The 25,842-nt window shown below is 38.9% G+C and overlaps 1 protein-coding gene across 3 annotated transcripts; it reads right to left on the reverse strand.

The window, feature by feature from the left end:
* Window positions 1-4,292: 4,292 nt before the first annotated feature.
* LOC129133662 (AN1-type zinc finger protein 5-like) lies at window positions 4,293-25,143 on the reverse strand. Of its 3 annotated transcripts, XM_054653289.1 has the most exons (7): window positions 24,683-24,838; window positions 19,108-19,212; window positions 18,857-19,020; window positions 18,359-18,470; window positions 17,462-17,559; window positions 5,511-5,636; window positions 4,293-4,522 (listed from the first exon to the last, which is right to left on the reverse strand). In XM_054653289.1, the coding sequence occupies exons 3-7, from the start codon at window positions 19,011-19,013 to the stop codon at window positions 4,374-4,376; spliced, it is 642 nt and encodes a 213-aa protein (XP_054509264.1). In that variant the 5' UTR covers window positions 19,014-19,020; window positions 19,108-19,212; window positions 24,683-24,838; the 3' UTR covers window positions 4,293-4,373. The 3 variants fall into 3 exon arrangements, with proteins under 3 accessions (XP_054509264.1, XP_054509265.1, XP_054509266.2); XM_054653290.1 differs by lacking the exons at window positions 19,108-19,212; window positions 24,683-24,838 and adding an exon at window positions 24,990-25,143; XM_054653291.2 differs by lacking the exons at window positions 19,108-19,212; window positions 24,683-24,838 and having other exon boundaries at window positions 18,863-19,058.
* Window positions 25,144-25,842: the final 699 nt, after the last annotated feature.

Consider the following 25,842-nt stretch of genomic DNA (forward strand, 5'->3'; position numbering starts at 1 on the left):
TTGTCATGCCACACAACCCTAGCAACAAGCTTTCCCCATTCTCAACTGCCCCATGCAAGGGGCACGTGTACACGCCTTTCTTCTACATGCCTCAGACAACCCAGGCTGTCTGGTGGCAACAATACAGAGGGGGGGAAGGGGACTATTGGGAGAACAGAGGACATCTAAACAACAAACCACAATAACAGAACCATACATTAATAAAACTTCTTTTAACTTACACACAATATTCATTCCCTAATTGTGAGAGCCAATCATAATATTACCTATCTATAACACAAAGGAATTGGAAGCAGGTTTTTTTTCTCTCTGTAGAAGGTTTGAGCTTAAATCTGCCACTCTCCCCTCCCCCCTTTGCTTGTAAGACATTTCTCCGTATTCCCAAAGCCAAGGCAATTCTCCATAGTCCATTTCTCTTGGGTGGATTATGTTTAACAGTTCTCACCCATTTGTGGAGGGACGTTTTTTGGGTGGGGATTGTGGGGTGTTTTAGTTTTTTGTTGTTTTGGGTTTTTTTTAAGGCGGTTTCTACATTTCAACATTTGGGCTTCTTTCATGAAATTTCCAGCCCATTTCTGTTCTCATTTTAGAAAACAACATTATTTCAAGGTTCCGTTGTGTAGCCATTTTCCTCCAGAATCTAGTTTATATTATGGCCACTATTTATGAAAATACTTCATCAAATTCTCCCTGGTAGCTGTTCCCCCAGGGGGCTCACCTTTTTTTTCCCCAGTGTCTCAAAATACAACCAAGTGGGGACTTCTTAGAATGTCCCCTTTAGATTGTCCTCTGACCATCGCTCTGACAGGGGACCAACCCCAAAATGTTACAATACAATACAAAACAGTTACACAAATACGAAACAATTATCAATCAATAATAACAAAATCAAATACCAAATTCTGGAGTACCAAATAATCCACCCACAGCACTGGAAAATCTGCACATCTTATGTGGGCAGGGTTCCTAGAAAGAATGCCTTATTAACAGGTGGGATCTTACCTGTGTCCCAGGCTGGACTGGGGATCTGTGGTCTCCTTCAGCAAAGTCCCAGTGCTGGCATGAAGATCCAGAGATCCCGGGATCCAGGGGAAATCAGTCAGATTGTCCCATCTGGGGTGCCAATTCTGATACCGAAATCGGCCAGATAGAAACTAACACAGTTTTGAGTATTAGAAAGCAGGCATTCTTTATTACAGCATCCTTGACATGAGGAATTTTTCCTTTAATCTCGTGTAACCTGAGACAGACAAGTAAGGCTTTTTATTATACATGTTGTTTACATATTCTTCAGGTATCCACACTTGCTTGATATATATTCATTGTCCTGTTTTGCATATTCCCATCCTTATCAAAAGTCCTTATTTGGTTCTTGGGGGTCTCTTTCGGGGTCTCTGGTAGTCTGTCCCCAAATTGTGGTGTCTTCTGGTTGACCTCTGGTTTTGAACATGCACAGTTTGTTTCTAGCAATTAGCAAGGTTGCTTTTATCTTATCTGTGCCTCCAGAACTCAGTCTGCATTTCTCAGGACTTTCCAAGGCTGTTTTGTCATAGGATGTAGTAATGCATAATTTCTCTTATCAACTGTCTTCCCTTGATCAACTAGGTGGATAACCTTGTCATAACCATTTATCACTTTAGATTTAAGGACCAAATAACTAAAATCCAAAGTGTTCTGCACCTATATTCATATTCCTTTTGCCAAGGGATATGTACCACACTGTTTGCACTAAAATTTAAAGATCCATTTATCAGACTTTTCTTTTTTCTGATCCAGTCATCAGACTTCAATGAGCCTCAATGGAATTAATGCTCCAGAATTATTATGAATAAAGTTTAGTTTTGAATACAGGCCTGTCAACAATTTACACATGATACAGTTAATGATTTTATAGAAAAATGAGAGATTTCTTGTTCCATACATTCCTCCTCAGATCTATTGAGTTAAAATAAACAAGCCTTTGTGCAGATTAAAAAAGCAAATGAATGCAAGAGGGACCATCAGAATGACTAAGTACTAGTATCAGTATGGTTATCCTTCCTAAAATACTCTCACCCTGACAATATCACAAATCTGGATACATTCTCTCCAAATATCCAGTTCCAAGGTTCATTCACAAAACAAGCAAACAAAAAACCCATCCCCAAACTGAACAAGCTTTTTATGATGCAGTTGAGTTGATTTGACTTTAATACAAAAAGGTAGAAAAAATATAACTTTGATGATTTAAAACAGCTCCACAATTTAAAAAAATAAAATTCATCCTAGCACATGAAAGCCCAGAACATGCCCTTGCTCCCTTAGCAGAAGCATATATAGTGGCAGTCGTAATTATTATGTATTAATCACCAGCAAAGATAGCTTCTTTCAAGTCAACATGTGCTGTGTGCTCTGTACTTTTGTTTTTCCTTGTGAAAGGTATGTATGGCATATATGACATTCATATTTGGATACAGACTCTGACAGCTCTGCCCAGGCCTTCTGATGAAGATTTTAACAAAACAATGCAGTCAGTACACTGGCTGTATTAGAACAGATCCACCAGAAATAACTTCTGTAGCCAAAAGGAGAAAAAAAACAACCCAAAACCCACAACAGAACAGAAACTTTTCAAGTTCACTACTAATATTTCCTTCATTCCCTTTTAAGCACATTGTTGTTTGCTGACATCTTTATTTGGTCATCAAGTAGTTACCTGTATTCCAGCTGTTCATGCTTTTCTGACCTCAACAAGTAATCTTAAAGAAGTCAGTATGTCAAAATAAGAAATAAGGAGGTTAGAATGGTTTAAGAAAAAAAAAATCTATAGTATTAGTTTTGTATCCCAACCGCCACAGGGCCACTTTTAAGTTACAGCAATAACTAAAACCAATGAACTATCACAAAAAGTATTTCCTTCTGTACATGATTTTTTATTATTTACATAATACAGCAGCGCGTAGATGCTGGATAGAGTGATTATGTGCAATACCTAAGTATGAACTATCTGTACATGCTTGCATATCTGATAACTAAATTGAAAGAAAAAATTTAAAGCAAAAGCTTGATTTTTTAATAGTGATTTAAAAAACTAAGATTGAACGCTGCAATAAAAATCATAAGTAGCATCTTGTGTACATATACATGAAGAGGCATTACAACACTAGTCTACACTATACTTGATTATATAAAAAACCACCACAAGTTTCATACATCACAAAGCCCCCTTCCATTATAACACAGAAATTATTTTACCAGACAAGCATCAGTGAACTATACTGTCCTTTCTAGTTATTGTACAAAGCTGTAGATAACGGAGCCCATGCAATACACCCAAGAACACTGCAGTCCTACACCCAAATACAATTTAAAATGATAAAGCAGCCTTCCAAGAGTGGTTCCAGCTCCCACTTAAGTCTACAGGAGTCATGTTGAGTTTGATTCCCATACACAACAATTGTTACATTTAAAACTTTTTTTTTTTTAACTGAAAAAGCTCCTAATAATCTTTTGAACCCAGAATGTGCTGAATTTAAGAAGCACATGAATAATAAACTGCTCAAATACTTCTGCAACTTACACAGGTGCACGTGTCACTTGATAGCTGCTGTGGTATGTCTAAAAATACCACCCATAGTTTTTGATTTCTAAGTCAATCTTAGCACAATATTGTGCTACATAACATTATTAGCTATGCAAGGAAAAGCAGACAACTGTTGCAGAACAGTTCTTAAGTTTCTAACAGGACATTTCCTTTGGGAAATTATTATAATTTTCATTATTCTAAAGTTGTTATCTGTTCTAAAATAGTTTTCTTCTCATACATATCTGATTTTTTCCCATTTTTCTCATTGCAATTGCTAAATTACTTTTTATTAAATATGGCACCAACACTCATCTTACTGGATGGTAGAGCCCTCTACATGTCTTATATTCTGCTGGAATACAATGGAGCATGGAAAAGAAAAATAAAATAAGATTTCAAATGGATAGAAGTAGACCATCAGCCTTTCTGACATATCCTTCTCCCAAACAGGCAGTCTTTGGCTAGTCATAAATACCTTGAACATCTCAAAAGGCAGATCTGCGGCAACATTAAGTAAACATATATTTAGCACATGTGAACTAGAGCCTGTCTTCTGTGCATGTGTATTCCTGTGCAGGTTCTAGCCATCCAATCATATTCTGAAGAGAGCATATACATTTTCAAGGACTGTATCTATCCAATTCGGCCTGCAACAAACACCCAAACATTGTGAAAAAACGTTAAGATAGACAAGGCTAAAATTAAAACTTTGGAGAACAAAGGAAAATGGCCATGCATCTGCTCTTTAATGCTTTCATAGGGCATATTAAAATAAAACAAAAGTCAGTCTTTTCACAAATAGACTAGCTTATATTCTCTGGATTTTTTCAGCCACCACAACTGGATTCTCTTTCCTGATTTTTGCTGCAGCTTCTGCTTTGTAATCATACGGACAGTTATGCTTGTCAGAATAACGGTGAAGTCCACAAAATAAGTTTCCACATCGGCAATCAAACCCTGTATAAAGAAAAGGAAAAACAACATCACTAGGAAGCTTCAGACTTAAGAAAGCTATAAATTAAGGGTTTACCCAGTTCAAAGGGGCTATGTACATCTTCTGTATCAAACAGATTAAGTGGAATTAATATTTCCAAATATCAACTCCATTAAGGGATCTAACATTATGGATTTTGTGACAGCAAGCAAAAGTTTAATGCCTACAGATTTCAACAAATTTAATTGATGTCCTGGATTGAAAGATGTGTATTCTATTTGCCATCTGTCAGAGGTAGGGCAGTTATCTTCTGTTAATTAGGCAGTTTTCTTTATCTCTTCCACAAACCAATCCTCCCTCCAGGAAATATCTTCTGTTAATATGCCATTGAGTATCACTGCATGACTGATAAAATTACATCATCCCATTGTGAGATGCTCACCCAGGGGGAGGAGCCAAGCATTCTTTCCTGGATATAATCAGAGATTTTGGGATACAAGAGTAGCCTTTTCCCACTGCATTCCCAGAGGAGCAGCTTTCTTCTCCACTGGATTCCCAGAGGAAGACCAGGCCCATCTACACCACTACCACACCTTCAGAGGAAAACTACACCCTCCTACAGGATCACTGCTTCAACAGAACCACATCTGTCACTCCAAGAGGACTGCAGCCACCATTTAATTAGACTGCTACCAACACCCTGACCCACATGGTGTCAGGTTGTCAGGTTGTATTCTGACTCTGTCAGTAGTTTGGGTTTTTTTGTTTGTACTATTACATTTGTATTTTTAGTTTTCCTAGTAAAGAACTGTTATTCCTATTCCCATATCTTTGCCTGAAAGCCTTTTAATTTCAAAATTATAATAATTCGGAGGGAGGGGGTTTACATTTTCCATTTCAGGGGAGGCTTCTGCCTTCCTTAGCTGACATCTGTCTTTTCAAACCAAGACAATCTAGTAAGAGGCAACTAATAATATAAATCTATTCAATATTAACAAAGTACTATCATACCCGTAAGGCCAACCTTCTTTCTGCATGTGAAACATCTGTTCTTCTTTGGTTTAGGCAGTTCAGAAGCTTTCTCTTCACTCTGTGAAGTACCAGGTTGAGAAACTGATGGGCTTGGTTGAGTAACAACTGTTAAAGCAAGCAAAAGAAATAAAGGTTATTTTTTTCCTTTTCTTGACCTCACTAGCATGTTTGTATTTATTAACAGTAAAATCCCCTCTACTAAGACCCTGAAGCTTATTGTCTGAAGCGGTAAGTAGAATAGGTATTCTATTAACTTCCCTTTTATCTCTACAGAAAATTATCAAGTTTTCCCCACTGTTCCATCATCTAGAAAATACAGCATACCTAGTGTTATCACCTGTATACACCCATATAGGTCCTGTACACACAATATTAAAAGTAATATGATCCAGTTTAAATTAATCTAAAACAATAACAACACTGTCTAAGTTGTTGAACAGAGGGGATACTTGTGGAAAATAGTCAATAGGACCATATTTTAGAAATAAATGACATTTACAGTAATGCTTTTTTGTCATAGTACCAAGTTACTCTGCCATTATACTTGCAAAGTCAGATGATCTAAAACCTCAAACAATATACCACCTAACATTCTTGAGCTTCAAACCACTGATTTTGTGATACACCAAGTATACTACTACAAGCCACACAGCTCAAAAAAGCCCTTATTTCACTTTTCTTCAGTAATTTAAAGAAAAAGCTACATATTTACATTGGATATCAGTATCCTTGTACTATATTCAACCATAATGATCAAGCAGTTTGAGTCAAAATGGTTTATTTTTCAATTGTCTTTGTCATGAACACTTTTGGTTACATTTCTCACTTTTTATCCAAGTTCTATGCAGGATAAAAATGGGTCCTTCTGTAGATCTGTTAGTTTTCTTTGAAAAATTAAATTTTTTATCAGTTGTTTTAAAAATCCTTTAAATACCCAAATTAGTGCAGAAGAAACACAAGGGAGATGTTTTTGTATACAAACTTTAATGCATACAACCCAGAGAGTCTGTCCCTGTTCAGTATTCCTGGACACTCAATTGTATGATTACATCTAATGCTTTAAAAAATAATGAGCAAACTGTAAAATATACTCCATAATTAATGATTGAGACTATAGGTTTAAAGGATTCACTTGTAACCAACTTTATGCTCACAAATATGATTTCTTAGTTGAGATCCTTTTAGATGAGTAAGCATGGCATTCTGAAAGTGGATTTTTTTCAACATCATGAACCCCTTATAGTTAACATTTTATTATCCTTACTATTAATACTTGCTCTTATAAGATTTTATTTGTATTATGTTCGTATGCCTATCACTACTAACACAAAGCCTCACAGATCCAAGCCCCATTGCACAATTCACTGTAGAAGTGAACAAAGAGAGCCTCCAGTCAGTTCATATTTCAGATTGTAAACAAGATTCAGTAGTGACAAACTTTTAGAGGCAACAAGGAACTTTCAGTGCTCATACCCAAAAAGTCTTATACAGGGAATCAGTATTTTCTTATACAATATTATAGCTGTAAGTCCTAGGGAACAACTCAAGCTCTTTACTGACTTTATTTTTGAATATTCTATAGATTCTTCTAGAAAGTGTGAAGAGTTCAGCATTAACACTATTTTGCTAATTCTGAGGACAACAATACTATCCAGTCTTGGATATATAATGTTTTTTCCATACTTAAGCATGCTATTAATAAAAAGCAAAGGTATGGCACTACAATCATAACTGCTATTAATACTTTTCAGAGTAATTTCAACAGCTGCTTTTTTTTAAGTTAAGCAATTCCTTTGCCTTGACAATTAATATTTTCAAAATTAACAGATATAACCTTTTGAACTTGTCTTTAAACCCCAAGGAAAGTAGTGTTCAATATTAGATATTCTAGTTGAAAGCCTATGACCAAAAACATCAGGTTAAAAACACTGACACCACAATGTAAACCTGTTGGATACCACACACCTTAGCTGACAGGAATTAAGAAATTGATTAAACATCTCCCAAATCAAGCAGCATGATCAAGCTCCTTTTTGATTTTTTGTATTACCAGTCTGTTTAAAATGAAATGCTAGTTATAAGCTATGGCAGGTGGAAAAAGGGAACCTTCCAATTCTCTGGTGGAGTGAGCAAGTGAGCAGCTGTGTGTGCTTAGCTGCCTACCAGGGTTAAACCACAACAGACCATTCTGGCACCCAACAAAGGGCTTGAAGGGTTTGAGATAACAACAGACTTGACTGGAATGTGCTAGGTCAAATTTATAGCTGTTAGTGCTGTTTAACTAGTAATCAGCAGGCTCCTGGGCTTGCCATGGGCTTGCTTGCCTGACTGCAAAATAAACTCTAGTGCTCATTAGTGGCTGCTTTTTGCTTTCACTGCTTATCGTCTTATTCTGCTGTGCCTGGGAACATTCTGATAACAGCAATGACCATGCATGCACATGGGCTGGCAAATGGCCAGTGCATTGCTGCTGTGATGGACAGGCTGGAACTCTGTGTGAACTCAAGTCAAAGGGACTGTGACCTGTGGATGAGTCCCCATGGAAACAGGACACCCTGAAGCATCTGTGGCCATGGTTACATCTGTGCCAGAGCAGGTACACCTCTAAAGGGATTGTGGCTCAAGAAGTCCACACTGGAGGAGGCAATACCTTGAAGCATCTGTGGCTGTGGATAAGTCTGTAACACAGCAGGTACACTCCTGAAGGGACTGTTGCTGTGGGTAAAGCCACACTGGAGCAGGTACATCTCTGAAAGAATTGTGGCCCATGAAAAAGGCCATGCTGGAACAGGTGCACCTCAAAGCAACTGTGGCTATGGATAAGTCTGTGCAGCAGAAGGTATACCCTAAAGAGACTGTGGCTTGTAGATAAAGCTCCACTTGGAGCAGGCACACTCCTAAGGGACTGCAGTCCGTGAATAAATCCAAGTCAGACCAGGGGCAAGGGGAAGAGTTCATTGCAATGTTAAACCCTATGGCCTGGTACAAAGGGATCAAGGGTAGAGATTGTAATGGATATGCCTTTAAACTCTTGTAATCTGGGTTTGGAGTTACATGTTATAGGATGCACTTATAGTAGGAATCACCTGAACCAATGGAGAACAAACCTCACAAGAAGCAGTACAAGTGCAGCAGTGACCAGATTTGAGCTCACTGATCCATCAAGACATAGTGTATTAGATAATTTTGTGTCACAATACAAAGATTAAAAACAAATCCATCTAAGTCAAAATGTTACCAACTACTACAAATAAACTTACTTCCTCCTCTACATAAATATACTGACCCTGAGATTTGCTGAGTTGGTAAGAGCATGGTGCTAGTAACACCAAGGTAACAGGTTTGCTTCCTCTGTGGGCCATTCACTTAAGATCTGGACTTGAAATCCTTGTGGGTCCCTTCCAACTCATAATATTCTGTGAACTCTGTGAAACTGACAGGTGTTCACCGCCACAACCAGCAACCTGGGAACTAGGAAGCAATGATGATAATCCAAAGTGAAAAGGCCCATTTCCGAAAAGAGGTGCCAAACAGGATCCTTCCTCCACAACTAAAAACATATTCCAAAACCAAAAAGCAGGTAACATGCAGAAATGGGCAACTAAAAGGTCCCAACACAAGGAGATTTCACAGGTTCCCCTAAATCAGAATTGTTCAATTTATTACTTGACACAGATAACACCTGCAAAAAGTAGGCATCCACCCACTTTCATGCCAGCAGTTAGATCTAATAATGGGTTTCAATAATTAAGTCCTCCAAGTAGCTTTGCATAACAGCTAGAACAGGGACAACACCCTTTAACTAAAGCTCACACATAAAAACAACCCCCCATTTTTTCATCAAACTGTATCTCAAATGAAATATAAGTTTTAGTTCTTCTGACATGACATTAATAGCCACATTAATCAGATACTATCCTGACAACTGCTTCTCACAAAAAGCTCCCTCTACTACACATTAAACAAATTTTACGCCAGAAATCATACTGTGTTAATCATCAGGCAAAGTACTCAAAGTGCCATGGAATAAATCACTAGACAAAAGCTGAAACGATGGTAGGAAAATGGTTGTTACTGTCACCTGCAGACCTGCCTCCTCAGTACCAATAACCCTATTCATATGGAGCAAAGCCTTTTATCACCAGAACATGATTTATTGCCTTAACAGAGGTCCTGTTGGCATGTAGCTCTCTTCACCACCAAAGTTATTTCTCTTGCCAACTACCAGCTCAGATTACCAGATGAGGTTTGTTTCACTTCAATTTTAGGAGACCAGATCTCCTGCTACAAGGTTGAAGAACTTGGGAGCAAAAAGAAGTTTGCAGAAATGGACATGATTTTTTAATTTTATTAAGTAATATAACAATAAGTTAATCACAGGCAGTGTAAAATGCAGTGCCATCAGGAACAACAAAACAGGCACAGGGGATGCCATTCAGAGGGACCAGGACAAGCTCAAGAAGTAGGCCCATGTGAATCTCCTGAGGTTCAACAAGGCAAAGTGCAAAGTCCTGCATTTGGGTCAGGACAACCCCCAATATCAATACAGGCTGGGGGATTCAGGGATTGAGATCATCCCTGTATAAGAGGACTTAGGGGTAGTGGTGGATGAAGACCTGGATGGCAAAGGCATGGACTGGGAGAACAAAGAAGCACCCACTGTAGGAAAAGATCAGGTTTGAAAGCATCTAAGGAACCTGCAGGTGCACAAGTCCATGGAACCTGATGAGATATATCTGCAGGTCCTGAGAGAACTAGTGGATGAAGTGGCTAAGTCACTATCCATCATATTGGAGAAGTCATGGCAGTCTCCAGCGAAGTTCCCATTGACTGGAAAAGGGGAAACATAACCCCCATTTTTATAAACAGAAATAAGGAAGACCCAGGAAACTACAGGCCAGTCCATCTCACTTCAGTGCCTGGCAAAATCATGGAGCAGGTCCTCCTGGAGACTATGCTAAGGTACATAGGAAATAAGGAGGGGATTGGTGACAACCAACGTGGCTTCTCTAAGGGCAAATCATGGAGATCTTTATGAAAGGGTTACAGGATTGGCAAATATGGGAAGAGTGACAAAAAAAAATCTACCTGGGCTCATGCAAAGCATTTGGTATTGCCACACACAACGTACTTGTCCCTAAAGTGGAGAGATGCAGAGTTGACAGATGGACCACTTGGTAGATAGGAAATTGGCTGGATGGTTACACTCAAAGAGTTGTGGTCAACAACTCAATGTCCAAGCGGAGACCAGTGCACACTGGCATGGACCTGTTCATACAAGTCCAGAGAAGGGCCACTGAAAGGCTTCAGGAAGGAGGGCTGGAGCACTTCTCCCATTAAGACAGGCTGAAAGAGTTGGGGCTGTTTAGCTTGGAAAAGAGAAGGTTCAGGGAAGACCTTAGAGCAGCTTTCCAGTACCTAGAGGGCCTAGAGGTAGGCTGGAGCAAGACTTTTTACAATGGCATGTAGTCATAAAACAAGGGGGAATGGCTTTAAATTGAAAGAGGGTAGGTTCAGATTAGATATTAAAAAGAAATTCTTTACTGTGAGGCTGGGGAGGTCGTGGCACAAGGTGCCCAGAGAAGCAGTGGCTGCCCCATCCCTGGAAGTATCCAAGGCAAGGTTGAATGGGGCTTTGAACAACCTGGGATAGTGGAAGGTTCCCTGCCCATGGCAAGGGGGTTGGAACTATATGATCTTTAAGGTCCCTTTCAACTCAAACAATTCTACAATTCTATTATCATAAATCTGCTAGGATAAGGAACCAACCTAATCCTAGTACAAAAAGTGCCTGAAAAATAAAAAGACAAACAAAACCCCCACAAATACAACTGTTGCACTGTATATTTGGGAACATTTACATCATTCAGTCAGAAAGTAAGATGCATCTTCAAAGCAGACAGAGGGAGAACAGCAAGATTACTTATGATTAGAAGTAAACCACAAGCCACAGCATGACAACTGTTCAACTGACACAAAGAAAGGTCCTGCAAATAGGAAGACTAATGCTTCTCTGACCCCAAAATATTAAACCCACAGTGACTCTGAGACTTCTGAAAAAGCAATAATCACTGTACTAACAGGCTCAAGAACAATGCATCCCAATGAGCAAGGAATCAGGCAAAGGGGACAAGAAACCTGCATGGATGAATAAAAAACTCCTGTAATTACTCAAACATAAGCAGGAAACACACAGGAGGTGGAAGCAGGATCAGGCCACTTGGAACTAATATAAAGAGGTTGTCAGAGTAAGTAGAAATGAGATGAAAAAGACCAAGGCCCATCAAGAATTAAATCTGGCCAAGGATGTCAAGGACAACAAGAAGGACTTCTTCAAATACATCAGTGATAAAAGGAAAACTAAGGATAATGTGAGACCATTTCTAAATGGAAGGGGGATCCCAGTGATAGAGGACTCAGAGAAGGCAGAGTTACTGAATGCCTTCTTTGCATCAGTCTGCACTGACAAGATCAGTGCTCAGGGATCTTTGACCCAGGAGACCAAGGTAAAGCTATGTTAGAAGGAAGACTCCCTTGGTCGAGGAGGACTGGGTCCATGAGCCTGCAGTGCCCTTGTGGCCAAGAAGGCCAACAGAATCCTGGGATGCATTAGGAAGAGCATTGCCAGCAGGTTGAGGGAGGGGATCCTGCTCTTTTACTCAGCCCTGATGAGGCCACATCTGGAGTAGTGTCTAATTCTGGGCTCCTCAGTAAAAGAGAGACATGGAGCTCCTCTCTTATGAGGAATGACTGAGGGAGCTGGGCCTGTTCAGCCTCAAGAAGGAATGACTGAGAGGGGACCTCATCAATGTCTATAAGTATCTGAAGGGAGGATGTCAAGAGGATGGAGTCAGGCTCTTCTCGGTGGTGACAACCAATAGGACAAGAGGCATTGGGCAGAAACTGGAACACAGGAAGATCCACCTGAACATGAGGAAGAACTTCTTTACTGTGCAGGTGACTGAGCACAGGGACAGTTTGCCCAGAGAGGTTGTAGAGTCTCCCTCACTGGAAATATTCAGGAACTGCCTGGACACAATCCTGTGCCATGTGCTCCAGGATGACCCTGCTTGAAGAGGGAGGTCAGATCAGATGGCCCACTAGGCCCTTCCAACCTGACCCATTCTGTGGTTCTGTAACTAGACTGTCAGAACTGACAGTGGTTTTCCTTACACAAACCAATACAGCTGGAGCAGTTCATAAAGGACTGTATCCTGTGCGAGGGACCCATGCTGGAGCAGGTAAAATGTGCAAGAAGGAAGGAACAGCAGAGACCAGTTATGAACTGACTGCAACCATTTCCTCCTGCATTACTCAGAATATAGGGAGAGGAGGTAGAAGAGTCTGGAAGTAAAGATGGGTCTAGGATGAAAGGGGTGAAGGGAAGGCGTTTTTAGTTTTCTTTGATTCTTACTATCATGCTCTATTTTTTTAAATTGGCAATAAATTAAATTAATCCAGAAAGGTCTACTAAAGTAAAAGCAAGGTTTTAAAAGCTTCCTGTATACTCAAACAAATTAGCCAAAATAGTACCTTACCAGTTAAAAAAATGCATTAACTTCCACAGTAATAGGAAGCAGTAAGCATGCCAGTGAAGAGTGAAATGCCTGAAAGCATTAAAAAAAAAAAGCTTTAAGCATTCTAACTACTTTTACATGAAGGTAAACCCCAACTCCTACCACAGAAAGGCTGGGAAAAATAAAACAGAAGAAGGGATAAAGGTAATAGACAAAGAGCACCCAAAAGTCATCAGAAAAACATACAGCACTTCCACAGCACCAGAATTGAAGACTATACTACAAATTACATAATTTTTGTGCTGCACATTAACACAAGTGACTTGTATATAAAGTTTGAGTCAATAAGATGGACAGTATTTATTATGCTTTATCAAACTTGAGAATAAATATTTTATTATTTAGAAACTGCAACTGCTATGCTGATCTACCTGTCCATGATAAAATGCTGAAGAATAAACTGTATATTCAATTTGATGCCAAAGAACTGGGATAAAATTATTCTGCAGCATGAAACTAATCTCTCACATGCTCAACAGGCACACTGAATATTTTTACTCTTACATCAATATAACAGATCCCCCTGTTAAGTATCACACTAAACTATGGTTTAGATTGGCTGCCATCAAGATTTGATGCCTTTTGCACATCTCTCAAAAAGATAGGATAGCACGTTATTTGCAACAAGCACAGGACAAGCAGTTTGGTCTCCAGACGTATTCTTCAAGATAGACGGCTTCAAGACTTCAAGATTATTAGCTCCATTTCAGAATTGTTTCAATTGAGGGCATATACTTGAGCTACAGCAGACATGGGAAATGGGAAGGTAATTTTGAACACAAGACAAAGTTGATATATCTGATGATTTTATTGACAGCCACAAAGGAGCTGTCTACAGATAGCACCCACATTTAAATAGTATAGCCATGTTTGAAAACAAATCAGAATCAGATATTAAAACAAGAAGCAAGCAATATAATCTATCATCTTGAACATTCAATAGCTCATAAGATATTCAGCATATTACTCAGAATATTCTCTGTAACACACTGTAAATTTCATAGCTACTGGTTTTATCTGTAACATAAGCGAGGGCATCCCTTAACAGCATGTAAGATAGCTGTGGTGTTGAACATTAAAATAACACATCATATTGGCTTGGTATGGAGCCAAAAGAAAAATGAGCTAACCATCATCTCAATAATTTCATTATATGACAACATTCAGGAATGGGAAGAGCAACCTACAACATGGACAGAATAAGACTCTAAGTTAACAGTGTTTGTGGAATAATTTTAACACTTATTTTACAGAAGACCATATACATTTCAAGTTCCAGTTCACCTTCTTCATAGGCAGCACTATTGCACAGCTGTGGCTTCAGTGATAACTCACCACATTGCTCTGTAAAACAAAGCTATTACTGGGTTCAGAAAAATAAGGTTTTTGTTATGCACACTAGACTAATTAAGTCTGGAAACACTAACAGCCCTGAGAGATTTATTCAGAAAGTTAGTGACCCACAAAAATGCTAGAAATATGCTATGACTTGATACAATATGATTATTTAAACATATTTGTTTTCACAACAGTTGAGTTTTAGTGCTCAATATGCAAGTCAGCTCTCTTGTATGAATCGTTTATTGCCATTTAAAAATCTGCTTAAACAAAACAGGTTTCTTCGAGGCCTCTACTATGCCTCACCAACTTAGTAATAGTATTGCTCTGATGCAATAATCAACACAAGGAAAGTAAATTAGTTATATAAGGGGTTTTTGGCATTTAATTCCTGTAAGTTAACATGGGGAAAAAACCCCACAAATATGAACAATATCTCTAGAATATTTTGGGTATATTCTGACTATGGTCAAAACTGAACAAAATTAAATCCTTAGTTAAGAAGTGCAGAAGCAGATCAAAAGCCTATAAAATGCATTATATAATTAATGTCCAATTATGGAATTTTGATAGAAAGGTATTTATATTTCACTGTCTTCTACACAATTCATCAGATAAGCAACTGAACACATGCCACAATTCAATTACAAAACTACAACAAGCAACAAAGTTGAACTAAGAAACTAGAAGTTAAAATATAGTATGTTAGACATTTAAATTATAACCAACTAGGCCAGTTATATCTGTTATGCCTTTCTTCCTTCAAATGCTAAGATATGATTCATTGCCTTCAGACCTGATTTGTTCTAAATGAGAATCCAGATTACAACCTCAACCTGAGAAAAACAAAAGAAAATACAAGCCTGTTAAGATTAATTTTATTCAACTTCAGAACCCTCTGGAATCAGATGCTTAAAATCCAAACAGCATGAGAGTATTCTTTTAGCCCACAGACTTAAAGACAATTGTGCAGACCTAACTATTTAGAACTTTGACTTGGAGAATAAGTCTTCATAATGCTTAAGAAAAGAAAAAGCCAAACCTACTTTGCTTGAAGGCTACATTGTTTGTTCCAGACCTACCATCTAATAGACAGTTATGAAATTAAATTGCCAAGGTGAGACTACAGATAAAACTAAAGTATTTTCATTACCACCATCATGACAGGCATTAGCTTAGAGAATTACATCTCATAGAAAGTATTAGCTTTGTTTTACAAGGTGACATTAATTATCTACTATTGTTTCAGCTCCTCCTCAAGAGAGACCAACACATATTGGATGCTGCAGAAAAAGAGAAAGGAAAAAAAAGAAACTAACCCAAACACAATAGGGATTTATAAAAAGTTGAGGCCAGCTTTTTTTGACTGCAAGACACAGGATCAATATACTAGTAAATACAGCAAACACTTGCTGTATCTTAAATATCTGATAAACCCTTAGTAATCTAAAAACAGCAGACAAAGGCACTATTCTGTGCTGTCTAAAATCTGCTTCCAAGTTAACTTTTAGATCAGCTGAAGACTGTTTCAAGAATTTAATGATATGTACTAAGGAAGACAATTTTGTTATAGAAGTTTGTTTTCCAAACTTTTAAATTCTATAGTCATTTTCCCTATTATCTCTATGCAAGCTTTAACAGAGCTTTGACTGGTTTCAACTCCGAGTTTCAAGCTGCAAGATTATTATCTTGAGTTGCTTTTAGGGATTTTTTTCTTCCTCCTATTCTAATCAATAGAGTGTTGTGTGTGACACTACCATTTAGTTGCCCTGTTATAAAAAAATGAATATTGAGTCAACATAAATAGAAGACTGGCCTTTATAGTTAGCAAAATGACAAATCCCTATTGGCAGTTTTAGTAAGAAAATTCAGATTTTACTTGACCACTGCTACCAATTTATGTTTTCCTTTCCTGCTTATCACTTTTTCAGGTACCAATACATAACAGGACAATATGGGTTTATAAATATTGTAACAAAGTATAAATTTCTAAGTTACATACAATAACTCTTCAGATAACACAAGTTACAGGAAGCTGAAATGTGCAAAAATCTCCTCAGTCTGTACATAACCAAAAAAGAATATAGTAAAAGCAACTGTAATTTATTTCATGTCACAATTCTAACTTAACATGACAACTAAAATTGTAAAAACCTGTGAACAAAACCCGAGCAATTAACTAGTGGCTGTAACAGCAGTCCTAAACAAAGATGCATGTATACAGTGCTGAGTGGTACATTCTGGAATTTTCAACACAAAAGAAGTAGAAGTAATTTTATCTTCAGTTGTAGCAAACACATTTTCCTGTTAAAAATCAGCTTTCAATGTTTTAAGACTTTCAGAACTATTAAAATTAACAAGTATCAATATCTATAGATATCAAACAGGTACATTAAGATATCCATTTGAATAAACTGCCATATAATAAGCATGAATTCACTTGCTTTTTAAAATTGAACATTCTTACTAAGCAATTAATGCTGCAAGTACTCCATATTCACACAACAGCATTTCAGTTATATCTACTGATTACTCAGTCCAAGACCCTTTAGCAGTCTTTGTTAGCATTTTAAATCAAGTATTCCCTTCTGCCCTATTCTCATCCTTCTGTAAAATGGAATTAAGAACCCTGTTCTTCAAATGCAACAAACCATTTTGATAGCCACAAGTCAGCAGAAACTGTACTGCTAGGCTTTATAAAGAAATCAACACTGACTTCAAAATTGAACATCTTGCACCCAGATACAATTTCAGTGTCTTACTTTTAAAAATGAAGGTTTGATAGCCAAAATGCTCCTCAAATGTCAAAAGTTATGTACTAAAATTGAACATGTCTGAAAACTATGTTCTGGCACTAGTAAGTTTTCTTGATTCTGAGAGTATTAATACTCAAGAAGCATTCATAATTAACATTTCCTCAAGACAATCACCACAGAGATGCCTACTTAAGAGAAAGTAAATAAATTGTCAGCTTCTGTTAAGCCAGTTGTATCCAGTGTTACTCTGCAAACATACCTGGCTCGATGTCTGTTTTTGGTGATACTTTCTCCTCTCTTGAAATGCTCATTTCTGTCATTTGCTGCATTACAGGCAAAGCGGCAACAGGCACATTTCTGTTTACATACAGTGAAATGGGTGATTACATTAGTTTAGAGTACATAAGAGCTTAAATTGTCAAAATCCATCAGACTACCCAATCAGTTATTACTGATACACATTCTTGACCTGTACTTCTATGTCTCTTCCCTAGAAGAAACTAGGCAAACTGTAGCAAATATTTCCCCAGATAAACCAGAAATGTCCTTGTAAATGTAGTAGTCCAATACCAAACACTAATTAGTCCTAATTTATGAAGATTCATAAAGCACTGTAAAATGCACTGTCACTTTTTCCTCTGCAGAAACTCTCTGTAATAAGGCAATGTCACTTTAACTTGCTATATACTCACAGTTCATTCAAACCTCAAAATAATACCTTCATCTGGTAAAGGGTCTAGAAAGCAAGTCTTATGAGGAGCGGCTGAGGGGGCTGGGGGTGTTTGGCCTGGAGAAAAGGAGGCTATGGGGAGACCTTATTGCTCTCTGCAACTACCTGAAAGGAGGCTGTAGCGAGGTGGGAGTTGATCTCTTCTCTCAAGTAACAAGGGATAGGACAAGAGGAAATGGCCTCAAGTTGTGCCAGGAGAGGTTTAGATTGGATATTAGAAAAAAATTATTCACTGAAAGGGTGGTCAAGCATTGGAAGAGGCTGCCCAGGGAAGTGGTTGAGTCCCCATCCCTGGAGGTATTTAAAAGCCATGTGGATGTGGCACTTAAGGACATGGTTTAGTGGTGGACTGGGCAGTGTCAGGTTAATGGTTGGACTTGATTATCTTAAGGGTCTTTTCCAACCTAAATGATTCTATAATCTTACCTTGATTTTCCAGATGTGCTACTAGCAGTACCTTCACAGTTGCTTAAGCTAGCATCTGCTCTCTGTACAGATGGAGAGTCTGAGGTAGGACTGTTTGAACCACTAGCTGTCCCTATATAACAGAAATTTGATAAGTTAATTATAAGCAAAGCATAGAATACAAGTTAGTCAAGCAGATTTTAATACAGTTATGAACCATTTCAAATCCTTCCTCATTCTACTGCATCTTCTTAATATAGGCTATATTGTTAATGACCAAAACACAAGGATTGTATAAAAACACAACTGTAGCAGAGAGTAAGTAAAAATTCAACTTAAGGTTCAACACCAAGTGGGCCAGAATACATTACAGAAAAAAGCATTTTTATTGTGATTTAAAGTATTATCTCCTTTGATATTCATAGTTTTAATATGCAGCTATCAGAAGATCCCCTGAATACATCTCATCACCTATACATTATGTTTTCAAGTCACACACAAAAAAAACACTTCTCAAACCTTTACCCATTGGGCTGATTCTACCACTATTCTGCTGTCGCTGAAGATGTTCTTTGTAGCAAACAGAACACATGCCATTTGTTCTAGGATTTCCATAAAATCCACATCCTGTACTACACAGCATGGGCCCTGGGGTCTGGTTTGTCTCCTGAGCCATTTCAATTCTGTAAATAGAACCAAGAACTGCATTAAGAACTGGCATTTCACCAAAATCGATTACAGGGTTATAGAATTAAAGTAGGTCTGCTTACCTTGCCCACAAAAAGTGATATCAGCATTTTTAAAGATGGCTATATGGATGTTAATATATAATTCAATACTTCAATTGTATTGATAAGTAACATTGTCAGGAACATCTAAGAGAGGTAAAAAACATTATCATAGTTTAGTGGGTTGACCTTGGCTGGATGCCAGGTGTGCACCAAGCTGCCCTATCACTCCCCCTCCTTAACTGGACAGGTGGAGAAAAAGACAATGAAAGGCTCATGAGTTGATATAAGGAGAGGGGAGATCATTCACCAATTACCATCATAAACAAAACAGATTCAACTTGGGAAAAATTATTTTATTACCAATTAAACCTGAGTGGGATAATGAGAAAACAAAATCAAATGTTAAAACACCTTCCCTACACACTTCCCTTCTTCCTGGGCTAAACTTTACTCACAATTTTTCTATTCCCCTACCCCTCCACCCCCCAGCATCACAAGGAATGGGGGTAGTAGTCAGTTCATTACATGTCTCTCCTGTTCCTTCCTCCTCACATTCTTCCCCTGCTCCAATGTGGGGTCCCTCCCACAGGGAACAGTCTTCCATGAATGTCTCTGATGTGGGTCCTTCCCACATGCTGCAGTTCTTCACAAACTGCTTCAGTGTGGGTCCCTTCCACTTTTTCTTTCCATGAGGTGCAGTCCTTCAGGAACAGACTGCTCCAGCATGGATCCTTCACGGGGTCACAAGTCCTACCAGCAAACCTGCTCCATCATGGGCTTCCCTCAGGGTCACAGCCCCCTCTCCATCACCTGGAGCACCTCTTCCACTGATCTTGGAGCCTGCAGATTGTTTCTCTCACACATTCTCACTCCTCTCTTCCAGCTGCTGCTGTGCAGCAATTTTCCCCCCCTTCTTAAATATGTTATCACAGAGGTGCTATCACCATTGCTGATTGGCCAGCAGCAGGTCCATCTTAAAGCCAGCTGGCATTGACTCAGACATAGCAGAAGCTTCTGGCAGCTTCTCACAGAAGCCACTCCATGGCCCCCTGCTACCAAAACCCTGCCACACAAACCCAATACACACAGTAATACTGATAAGCAATATACTTATCAGAAACCAAACTATGTGTGCAGATTACAACCAAATTTAATTAACTGGCCAACAAAGAAATTATTAACCTCTGAGCACTTACAGGGTAGAAAAAAACCCAAACAAACCACAGCTAGATGGGTAAAACAAGCAAGACCAAGTTTGGGTCTACTAAATAGTTTTGGTAATTAGCACAGTTTATCTTTGCAGACTCCAGAAGAACTGCTCCACTTTTTCAGTAATGGTGATCTTGTATCATTCTGATGCTAATAACATTGTTAGCAGTTTGTACTTTCAAAATACATTTGTTAAACAGAACAAAAATCACTGAAGGATGGGCAACAGTAATTTTAAAATTGGATTTTATATCTTTAGGAGATGTTTCTATAACAAGACGTTTACCTTTGCTTAAGTTGCATACAAAGCCCAATACTGAATATTAACTAGCAAGAACATACATACAGTAAGCCCTCAAAACAGATGATCCAAAAGCATTACTGAAATATGCTTAAACCAAATTTTGCTCTTCCAAGAAAAATAAAACTATTTTAGACTGTTGCATACATTCATTTGCATACTATATGCATTTCCAAAGAGCCAGTTAAATCTTTTGTCTTTAAAATATAGGCAGACTTCTGCATCTTTCAAAGATAGATAATTCTAACCCTCATCTCTGCCATCAACTGCAAAAGTTAGGAATAAAAATACTTCACCTTCGCTGGCAGTTGACCTCTGCAAAACAAGGCTAGTAGAAAAACTGATATAGCAACCAAATCCTAGTTTTATTGCCACTGGGATCTACAACTATAATAATCAAGCAATCTACTACAAATTGAGGACACACTTGTCCTCCAAAAATTTAGATTTAGTGCCTATAGCACTTAGACATTTTAGTGAAAACTCCAGATTACAGCCTTCCTCTTAAAGGGCAGCCACAAAACAGGATATTTTTCTGCTGATGCTCATGAAAACTCAAGCATACCAAACATTAATTAACTCTAGTGTATAAAGAAATACTTTTCATAACTTTAAAAAGCCATACTACAAGCTATAACCATATATCTCAACAGTATGACAACTGCAATTGACAGTAGTATTTGTCTAGTTAATCTAAACTTCTGGGATCAAAGTAATTCAACAACAGGAGAAAAGAGTAAAATCAATCTGCTTGCCTGCTGGTGGTCACAGAATTTCAACAATTTATAACTTCGTTTCAGTACTACAAAGCAAACTTGCACTTATTCTGATATATCACTTAAGAGTTTGCAGTTTTACAGCCATACACCAAATCAGTGGACACAACAGAAAATCTAAGACGTTAAAAAATATTTGCATCTTTATTGTAGCTCTATGTTATTATAACACAAATGAAGACTGTACTTCTGGCCTTATTACACGCAGGTACACTCAAAGCACTATCAAAAGCACTACCACACACTATCATCATAAATCTCATTTGACTTGCTCCACTCTCAAATTAGAATCTTTCAGCACTTACTAATTTTAGCTTTAGGTATTAATGATGATATGAGCATATTACAAATGAGTCTTTATAGCTCTTTTTCAACACAGTCCTTCACTACCTGAAATACATGCTGCTTATTAAAAAAAATTAAGTTGTTATTCAACGCTTAAGAAATTTTGCTTTTTCACTCTTTAAGGTCTAGATATCACCTGTCTAGGTTATAATACACTTTCCAGAGTTTAATCTAATAATCAGAACACTAAAACATGCCATTTAATATTTTGAACCAACAGCAAAAGTAAAGTTTTCTGAAAAGACAGATTACAGACTTCTGCAATTCTTCCTTACTAACTTTTATAAGATCAGTAAGTACCTAAGGCCTTACAAATGCAGTTCTGTTACCCTGAAAAACAAGTGAATACCATTATGTATCTGCTTTCCTGAACTTTTCTCAGAAACTTGGTGTGAGAGACTGAAATGTTATGGTTAATAGCTTCAACATTGTTATGAAAAACTTTTTGCCCATTATGGCAAAACTGTATAAAGAAGCTGTGACCACCAAAGCCCACCCCTCCCTGAATATGCTTCCTGACTGGAACCTTGAACTGTGAGTTAAGCTGCCTAATGGAACCTGAGATAATATAAAGATGACACTACTGTCCAATTATCTCAGGTCTAGGGAGAAGTAAAGAAGGCTGAGGGAGAAGAATGTATCCACAAGAAAGCCAAACCTAACAGCTGTCCTGAAAATCAGCTCTGGCTGGGTTTGGGGGGGAAGAAGGCCATAGCCCACGGGCTCATCTGCTGAGGCCAGGTTTGCACACACTCCCCCAACCAAGGGGGAAGGAGGAGAGTTTTTGGGTGTGTGGCATAACCTCTGGTCAGAGGGAGTGAACATCCATCCTCTTTTACACTAACTGTGTCAGTTGTAAATGCCTCCCACCCTGGGCAGGCCAAATACACACGGGACATTCATGTGAGAAGCAGCTGAGAAGGTGTCATAAGCCATCAAAGACCCCCGAAGTGCCCCCCAGACTGGTTCCTGAGGCCTTACAACAGACGACTGCACATGATGCAAAGCGATGCAACAGATCCAGAGTCTGTTGCAAGAGACAGTGTCAAACTTGCCCTCCCCAGGGGAGGCACCTAGGCATTCTCACCTGGCCCAAATGTATGTTAATCCATTGAACTCTGTTTTGCTGGACCCTCACCACTGAGAAGACAAGAAGAGGATCAACAGGACACCGTCAGGATCCAGAGTGAAGTTTTCTACTTAATCTGTCACTCTCTCTCCCCCCACACCTTTTTATATTTCTTTCTAGCTCTCTCTCGCACATTTACTATTAAATAAAATCCATACTATTGACTTCAGCCTATGCTCTCGTTTGCACCTTAATTTGGGCAGAGGCACCTCTCTAAAAATTCTTAATAGTTGGATCATAACACTTGGATCACATGGTTGAGCACATTAGCTTCTGCCTGTCACAAGGCTGCAGTGTGACAGACTAATCTAAAGGCTCAGACACAAAACCTTGTCAACAGGGGCCTCTAAAATCAGCTTCTATTTATATCTCTGAAAGCTGCCAACTCCTACAACCCCACAGAACTGAAGCAGCCAAGCATACACCCACTATAAGAGGAAAACATGAAATTCAATTTACACAAATACAGCTTCTTTTCTAGAGGAAAAGGGAGTGCAGATACTTCAATCAAGAAAATGCAGCATCATGAGGCATTCACCTCAGACATTTTCATCTCTATTTCAACAGCAAGAACAAAAAACTGGCTATGATCAGACCTAACATATTACACTCTCACAACCTTACATTCCCCAATCTTTTGGTTGACTGGTTGCAACCAAACCTTTACAAAAAATATAATGATCTCTCTTACCTCCAAAAAGAGTCTTAACACTTAAGAGATGTCCCTGTTTAACCCTGACCTCCCAATAAAAAGGAGCTTTTTAATTCAGTGTGTTAACTCAAACAGTAATTTACACCACTGACATTCACAGTTACTGGCAAATTTACCCAGACAAACTAAAAGGTGAACATAAATACTTTGTTACTATTAAAGTTAACAGAGTCTCATAACTAAGACATTTTTTAATTCCAAATTACAGCTAAACTGAGGCAAAAGTCAATTCTAATAACAGCAGATATTTAGATTGAGTGGCAAATATAATTAAGCTTTTGTGCACACCAAGTGCACTTCCAAGAAACTACAACTTATGAACTACGTGAAATACATAATAAAAGCATTTCAAGTTACCCTACTACTTCACAGACTCCTGGAATGGTTTGGGTTGGAAAGGACCTTAAAAATCATCTAGTTGCAACCCTCTGCCACAGGCAGGGAATCTTTCATTAGATCAGGTTGCTCAGGGCCCCATCCAGCCTGGACTTGAACACTTCCAGGGATTGGGAATCCACAACTTCTCTGGGCAACCTGTTCCAGTGTCACACCACCCTTATAGAAAAGAATTTCTTCCTAATATCTAATCCTACCCTCTTTTAGTTAAAAGACATTCCCCCTTTTCTTATCACTACACACCCTTGTAAAAAATCCCTCTCCTACTTTATTGTAGGCCCCCTTTAGGTACTAGATTAACTTAATTACTTAATATAATAAAGGGAATACAAATACTAACTAATGTTAAATCAATAATAAAACCTAAACTAGCTGGTTAAATAAATATTTATTTACCTGAATATCCTCATCTAGAAAATGGACCATAAAAGAACCAAACTCAAAACAAAAAACCCCAGCAAGGATATTTCAGGCATACACCTCTCTAACAGTAATCTAGGTGAAGCAAAAAGACGAAGTATATGCGAAGAACGCGAATCAAACCCAGGCATTTCCCAATGACAATTAAATGCAGCTCGATAATCCAGACAAAAAGGGCGGCACCACCAACTGCTCAAAGCGTAGTATGTTTTAGTCGCCATCGCCTCCACACACCCGCCTCGCCCCACCCCCTCCCGACACCAAAACACAAAAGACGTGGAGGCTACCGGTCTAAGGAGAAAAAACAAACAAACAAACAAACAAACCCAGCTCCTCTCCCAGCGAGGACTGAGGAAGCTTCATTGTCTCGCTCCCTGTCTGCCCCAACTAAGGAGGGAGTACTAGTGTGTGTGCCATCATAGCCCCCGGCCTCCCGCCGCATCAGAGTGAAAGAGTCCGCCGGGGAAAACGACAGACGCCCTGCCAGCCCTCGCCTCTAGGAAGGCAGCAAAAGCGCCCCGGGGAGGCCCAAGCACCCCCCGCGGCGCTCCTCTGCGCACAACGCCATCGTGCTAATAGCTCTCAAAAATCAAATCCGCATTCTCCCGCAGCCACCCTTCAGCGCCCGCGTACCTGCTCCTGGAAGGGGGCGGAGCAGAAACCCCACTGCCGATGCCGGAGGCGCTGCAGATGGCTTCAGACTGTTTCTGGGAGAGCGAAGGGCAAGAAGCTGGCGGTGCCACCACCACTTTCCTTCTGCGGCAGCAGCACGGAATGAGACACGCAGCGCACAGGAGAAAGACGAAAAGAAGACGCAAAAAAAGAGAAAGAATTGAGGAAGAAGGGTGGATGAAGGAGGGATCTGAACCAGCTGGTCCGCTCGCGTCAGCTCCGCCTCCTCCTGGCTGTTGCTGAGGCCTACACGCCAGCGCGGTCCTACACAAGGGGAAAGAGAGCACGAAACACACGTGAAGCGGCTCACAGTACCGTCGCCTTTGCCTGCGGAGTCACCAACCTCCCCCTCCCTGAGACTAGGGACTATACAGGCAGTGCCACGTGTGACAAAAAAAACACAAGATGTCTCAACTGCGTTTCCAAAAAAAGCCTATAGTACAAGAAAAACTCCTGTCTCCTTGATAAACTGAGAATTAATTATCTAAAAGGTAGTAATAGACTAAGAGTTAGTGATCTGAAAGGCAGATGTATTAGAAATTTAGTAGAGAGAGAAGGAATGTTTTTTAAAAAGTTTTCATTCTGAGTTCTGTGTATGTTTCTTTTTATATATAGTTGTAAATTAATAAAGTTTTTCTTTTTTATTCCTAAGTTAGAGCCTTCTTTGCTCTATTCTTAGTCACATCTCACAGCAGACACCAGAGAACATATATTTTCATAGAAGCAGTAACACTGCGCCAACATCAAACCATGACACTGTGCCTGCTCTCTGTGGCCAGAGAGCTGCTGCCACGGGTTTGTCTGTACTCAAGGT

This window comes from Agelaius phoeniceus, chromosome W (assembly GCF_051311805.1).
Source record: "Agelaius phoeniceus isolate bAgePho1 chromosome W, bAgePho1.hap1, whole genome shotgun sequence".
Taxonomy (NCBI): Eukaryota; Metazoa; Chordata; class Aves; order Passeriformes; family Icteridae; genus Agelaius; species Agelaius phoeniceus.

Coding starts and splice junctions, on each gene's coding strand:
- LOC129133662 (XM_054653291.2), bottom strand. CDS start 19,058: ATGCCAGTTCTTAATGCAGTTCTTGGTTCTATTTACAGAATTGAAATG. Junction 5,637..17,461: donor AAAAACAGACATCGAGCCAG/GTATGTTTGCAG, acceptor TTGCTTTAACAG/TTGTTACTCAACCAAGCCCA. Junction 4,523..5,510: donor AAAGAAGGTTGGCCTTACGG/GTATGATAGTAC, acceptor TTCTTTATACAG/GGTTTGATTGCCGATGTGGA.